General features: G+C 39.3%; 1 protein-coding gene across 1 annotated transcript; it reads left to right on the top strand.

Annotated features, from left to right (window-relative positions):
• The first annotated feature begins 3,061 nt into the window (after positions 1 to 3,061).
• On the top strand, positions 3,062 to 4,841 carry LOC121794464 (probable galacturonosyltransferase-like 7). Its single transcript, XM_042192636.1, has one exon. The coding sequence runs from the start codon at positions 3,549 to 3,551 to the stop codon at positions 4,638 to 4,640; it is 1,092 nt and encodes a 363-aa protein (XP_042048570.1). The 5' UTR covers positions 3,062 to 3,548; the 3' UTR covers positions 4,641 to 4,841.
• Positions 4,842 to 5,127: the final 286 nt, after the last annotated feature.

Here is a 5,127-nt window from a genome sequence, read left to right as displayed (position 1 = left end):
CCGTAGGACTATGGAAATGTATTTGTTACGGGAATATACCAAGGACATATTGATTAGACATGGCATAGCAATAGAGGGTCATCAATGCATCTTTTGTAACTAGGAATCTGAGTCTCTTGAACATATTATAGACGAAACATTGTTAATTTGTTATGATAGACGAAACATATCCATGTGTCTGCCCAAGGACCCGATAGCGTGTTTCCTTTCTTGGTTGGGCACCCTTCTCCAAAAGTCTATTAAGAATGTATGAATCTCTTTGTTTAATATCATATCTTGGACAATCTGAAACATACAGGAATAAAAATGACTTTACAAAGGTTTTGGCAAATTACGTTGGGAACATAAGTAGGTGTTCAAACCTCCCCACAACGGAGCTATCGATAGATCAAGTGAACAATATCATTTTAGTGTGAAGATTTATACGAGGTATGTGTCCCTGGTTCCCAATCTTGCGCTATGGTCTTTGTGTTGGAATAATTGAATGAATAATTACAAAACTCTCTATGATGATCAATCAATAACAACACATAAGGAACATAAATCATACTATTCACATAAGGAACATAAATCATACTATTCCCTTGGTTGGGTAAGGGTTTTAATGAACAATTAATAAAATAAGAGAGATGAGGAAAGAAAAAAGTAATTAAATTATTACTCCCTTCGTCCACAATAAGAGTTGCATTTCATTTTTACCATAAATGTTAAGTAGGTCTCACATTTCACTAACTCACTTCACTTACATTCTATTATAAAACCAATATAAAAAATGGGCCTCATATTCTACTAACTTTTCCAACTCATTATTTACATTTCTTAAAATCCGTGTCCATATCAAAATGTGACTCTTATTACGGGACGAAAGGATTCATCATTGTTACTAGATAATAGGTCACACCTCATTAGAGAGGGAAAAGTTTAATAAATTAAAAAGTGTATACCTTTGTGGGATGGAGGAAGTATAATGGAAGCGTACATTGATCCATATTGAATTGAATTGCGGAGTTACTTTACAACGATTATAGATATTCCAATCAATATCGAATCGATTGGCGTCTATGGACCATTATATTAAGTGCCTGTTCGGTTGTCGACACTAAATAATCCTAAGATATAGTATGAAATAGGTTAGGATGGGCCTTATCTAGGATAAAACTAATATTGGATTAAAGATTGTTGTTTGGTTTACTAGATTAAATCTTAGATAACTAAATCTTATCATCCTCCTCCAGCAAACGGTCGAGGTCGTTATCCCTATCCGACGGCGGCTCCGATGAGGTGGCTAGCCAACTTGTCGGAGCTAACTTGGGTAGCCCCGACGCTGGCACGAGCAGTTCCCAAAGCCGGCCGCAAGGAAGGAAGAAGGCGACGGCCAACCGCCGTCGCGCCGAGACTCCATCCGCCCCCGCTCCCTTTGTGTCACCTCAACCCCTCACCAACTCGTTGTGGATCCTTTTGGCTCAACTCAATATGGCCGATAGGTCTCGGATGACTCTCGAGCAACTTGATTCACATTTGACAATGATACGGGGTGTCCGAAAAACATTGGGGATAAGGCCAGATGACTAGTTTTCCACGGGGGTATTTTAATTATGTAATTTTTAATTTGTAGGATTTTAATTAAGTAATTTTTATTTTTTAGGATTTTAATTATGTAATTTTTAATTATTAGGACTTTAATTTTGTAATTTTTAATTTTTAGGATTTTAATTATGTACTTTTTTAATTTTTTTGTAATATGTAATAGTATTTCGGGTATTGTTAATGCATTTTAATATTGTGGAAATATTTGTATTTAAATTGAATAATAGAATGGTGGGACCATTGAACATGTCCTTGCGGAAGAACATGGATGTGAGTGTTGTGCTCTTAAGAAAGAGCATGGAGTAAAAAATAAATAAAAGAAGGTCTGGGCCCACTTCCATGCTCTTGCCTCAGAGCATGATGGAGATGCTCTTAAAATAATCTTATTTTTACTATTTCAATTAATCCACCAAAATTAATCCAATTTTATTTGTAAAAACTATTTCTATCACATGTTACATTATATATACTCATCTATTTATCTAATAATACAACTTCAACTATTTTTCACTCTTTTTTTATCTAATCAATTTCCTATTAAAATACATAATGTCCCCAAAAGTGTACTTTTTTAGTAGACAGATCAATAAATATATAATTCCTCGTCTACCAAAAATTAATAAAGTGTAAAAGATAAAGAAAAAAACGAGTAAAATAAAAGAGACAAGAATAAAAAATAGATAAAGTATATGAGATAAAAATAAAGGTGGATAAAATAGTAGTATTAATAAGTTGAGAGAATTTTTTTTATTGTTGGATGTGACTATTTTATATGGACACCTGAAATGAAAATATATAACTATTTTTTATGGAACACTATAAATTAGAAAATGAGGTATTTTTATGTGCGGAAAGATATAATTTTGATGTTGCAAATTTACAATTTAACCGCATATTATGAAGATTCTAAGTGCATTAGAAGACACTGAGTCAAAAATAAAATTTTATTTTAACACTAGAAGACACTAAGCCAAAAATAAAATTTAATTTGAAAATTGAATATTATGAAGATTCAAGTGCATTATGAATTTAGGATATATCTGTACTAAAAATAAAATAAAAATATTATCGATATTAAATTGATCTAGTATGAAGAATACCCGAATACTAGATGATAGCGATGATAGCAACATTTTCTCTGGAATTTCGATTTTATCCAAATATAAAAGTTGACGATATTGGATGGGTTAGCAATTAGAAAGGCCATGTGCCCAGATAGGATGTGTGTTAATTTACTAAGTAGGAGTATAGTATATTAATTATTCTAATTTCTTGTTAGTACATTTATATTTTGACAGAGTATACACAGCTGGCCTCTCTCTCTGGTAGTATGTTACTCCATTTTTAATAAATGGATTCTGAATTTAATTTGAGAAGGGTAAAAAGTTTATGTTATTACTATATTTAGTTATTTGGTTTGCCAAATAGTACTCCTATAATATTAATAACAGATTATAAAAGCTCCATGATTTTGGCCTTTTATTCCTATGGTGGAAAACTCAGCAAAAAAGCCTGAAGAAAACCAAAACAAAAAGCGAAAACCCCATCCCAAAATTCACACACTCACACTCTATACCTCTCTTTTACTGCTTCACCTTCCCCAAAGGAGGAGAGAGGGAGAGTGACTGCGCGGCACGTCGGCGCTTATTTTCGCGGTTATCTCTCCTTTTTCAACCTCCTTCATGGACTGATTCTTCTTCTCTTATTATCCATGGGTGGTGAGTACAAAAAATTGGGGTCAACGAATTGCAGATAGTGAAGCCACATTCTGATTTGGAGTCTATGCAATTCGATTGTGCCCTAGAATTCGAGTGATTTTGGATTGGATTTTTGTGCTTGTGTTTCTCACTCTGGCAGACCTCAGAGGAACTCTAGCGTTCCTGCTGTCGCCGATTCCCTCCGGCCGTTGCAATTTCAAATCGAAGAGGAGAAAGCACAGATTCTTCCAGAGCGGCGCGAAAATGCTGTGGATAATGAGGTTTTCCGGATTCTTTTCGGCGGCGATGGTGATGATTGTGCTCTCCCCCTCCTTCCAGTCCTTCCCGCCGGCGGAGGCGATTCGTTCCTCGCACGCCGATTCGGTGCTCAGATTCTCCACGCCGACGCATTCCGGCGACAAATTCTCCTTCCGCCGCGCACCGGCTTTCCGCAATGCAGGGGAGTGCCGTTCGCCGAAGGTGGAGAATTATAGCGTCTGCGATCCGTCGCTTGTTCACGTGGCGATCACTCTCGACGTCGAGTATCTGCGGGGTTCCGTCGCCGCCGTTCATTCGGTTCTTCAGCATACCAAGTGCCCGGAGAGTGTGTTTTTCCATTTCCTAGTGCCGGAAATCGGTTTCCAGAGCCTCGTCCGATCCACGTTCCCGGAATTGAAGTTCAAGGTGTATTACTTCGATCCGGAGAGAGTGCGGAATCTCATCTCCAGCTCCGTCAGGCAAGCGCTCGAACAGCCGCTCAATTACGCCCGAAATTACCTTGCAGATCTGCTCGAAACATGCGTCACACGAGTGATCTACCTGGATTCGGATCTCGTCGTCGTCGACGACATATCGAAGCTCTGGAGCACGAAATTGGGGCGGAAAACGATCGGCGCGCCGGAATACTGCCACGCCAATTTCACAAAATACTTCACCTCGCATTTCTGGTCGAATAGTCGCTTCCCCGGCGTTTTCTCCGGCCGCAGCCCGTGCTACTTCAACACCGGCGTGATGGTGATGGATCTGGGGAAGTGGAGGCGGTTCGGCTACACGCGCCGCATAGAGCGGTGGATGGAGGTGCAGAAGACGAGCGAGAGCCGCATTTACGAGCTCGGCTCACTGCCGCCTTTCCTGCTGGTGTTCGCCGGACACGTAGCGCCGATCGAGCACAGGTGGAATCAGCACGGATTGGGCGGCGACAACGTGCGCGGCAGCTGCAGGGACCTTCACCCCGGCCCAGTCAGCCTGCTGCACTGGAGCGGCAGCGGTAAGCCGTGGCTTCGGCTCGACTCGAAGCAGCCATGCCCTCTCGACTCCTTGTGGGCGCCCTACGATCTGTACGGCCATTCGACATGAGAAATTTTTTTCGTTGCCTCCGCCATTGTAACAGAGCTCTTTCTCCGCCGGTAAATTCCTTGAGCGACACCTTTTTTTAAAAAATATTTTTCTCGTTTCTTAATCTTCTTTTGCTACATTTTCCCATCTTATTTCCTTATTCAATTATAATCTTGGCTTCAATTCAACCATTAATTTCTTAAACGTGTTTTTGTTAGATGATTAACTCTGCTGAATCTGATCGATTTGTGCTTTGTTGTATATTTATCTACTCGGATTTTATTCGTAGCGATGTTACAGTTGTTTGGTAGTGTTTACTCCCCTTCCATTTGAAGGGTGGTTATATTCCTAATAATGTTTACTGTGGTGAGATTTAGAAGTTTTGGAGTGGTTTAAAAGGTACGAGATTGCCTAGGATATACAGATATGTTGATACAAATAAATTATGAAGAAGACTCGATGTTGTCGGCCTACTTGCTCTATAGTTTTCTTGTTCCATCTCTACTTC

Source organism: Salvia splendens, chromosome 3 (assembly GCF_004379255.2).
Source record: "Salvia splendens isolate huo1 chromosome 3, SspV2, whole genome shotgun sequence".
In the NCBI taxonomy this organism is placed as follows: domain Eukaryota; kingdom Viridiplantae; phylum Streptophyta; class Magnoliopsida; order Lamiales; family Lamiaceae; genus Salvia; species Salvia splendens.
This window is presented reverse-complemented; position numbering and strand designations above follow the sequence as displayed.

Bases quoted from the DNA above. Each gene is read 5' to 3' on its own strand.
- LOC121794464 (XM_042192636.1), top strand. From the start codon at position 3,549: ATGCTGTGGATAATGAGGTTTTCCGGATTCTTTTCGGCGGCGATGGTG.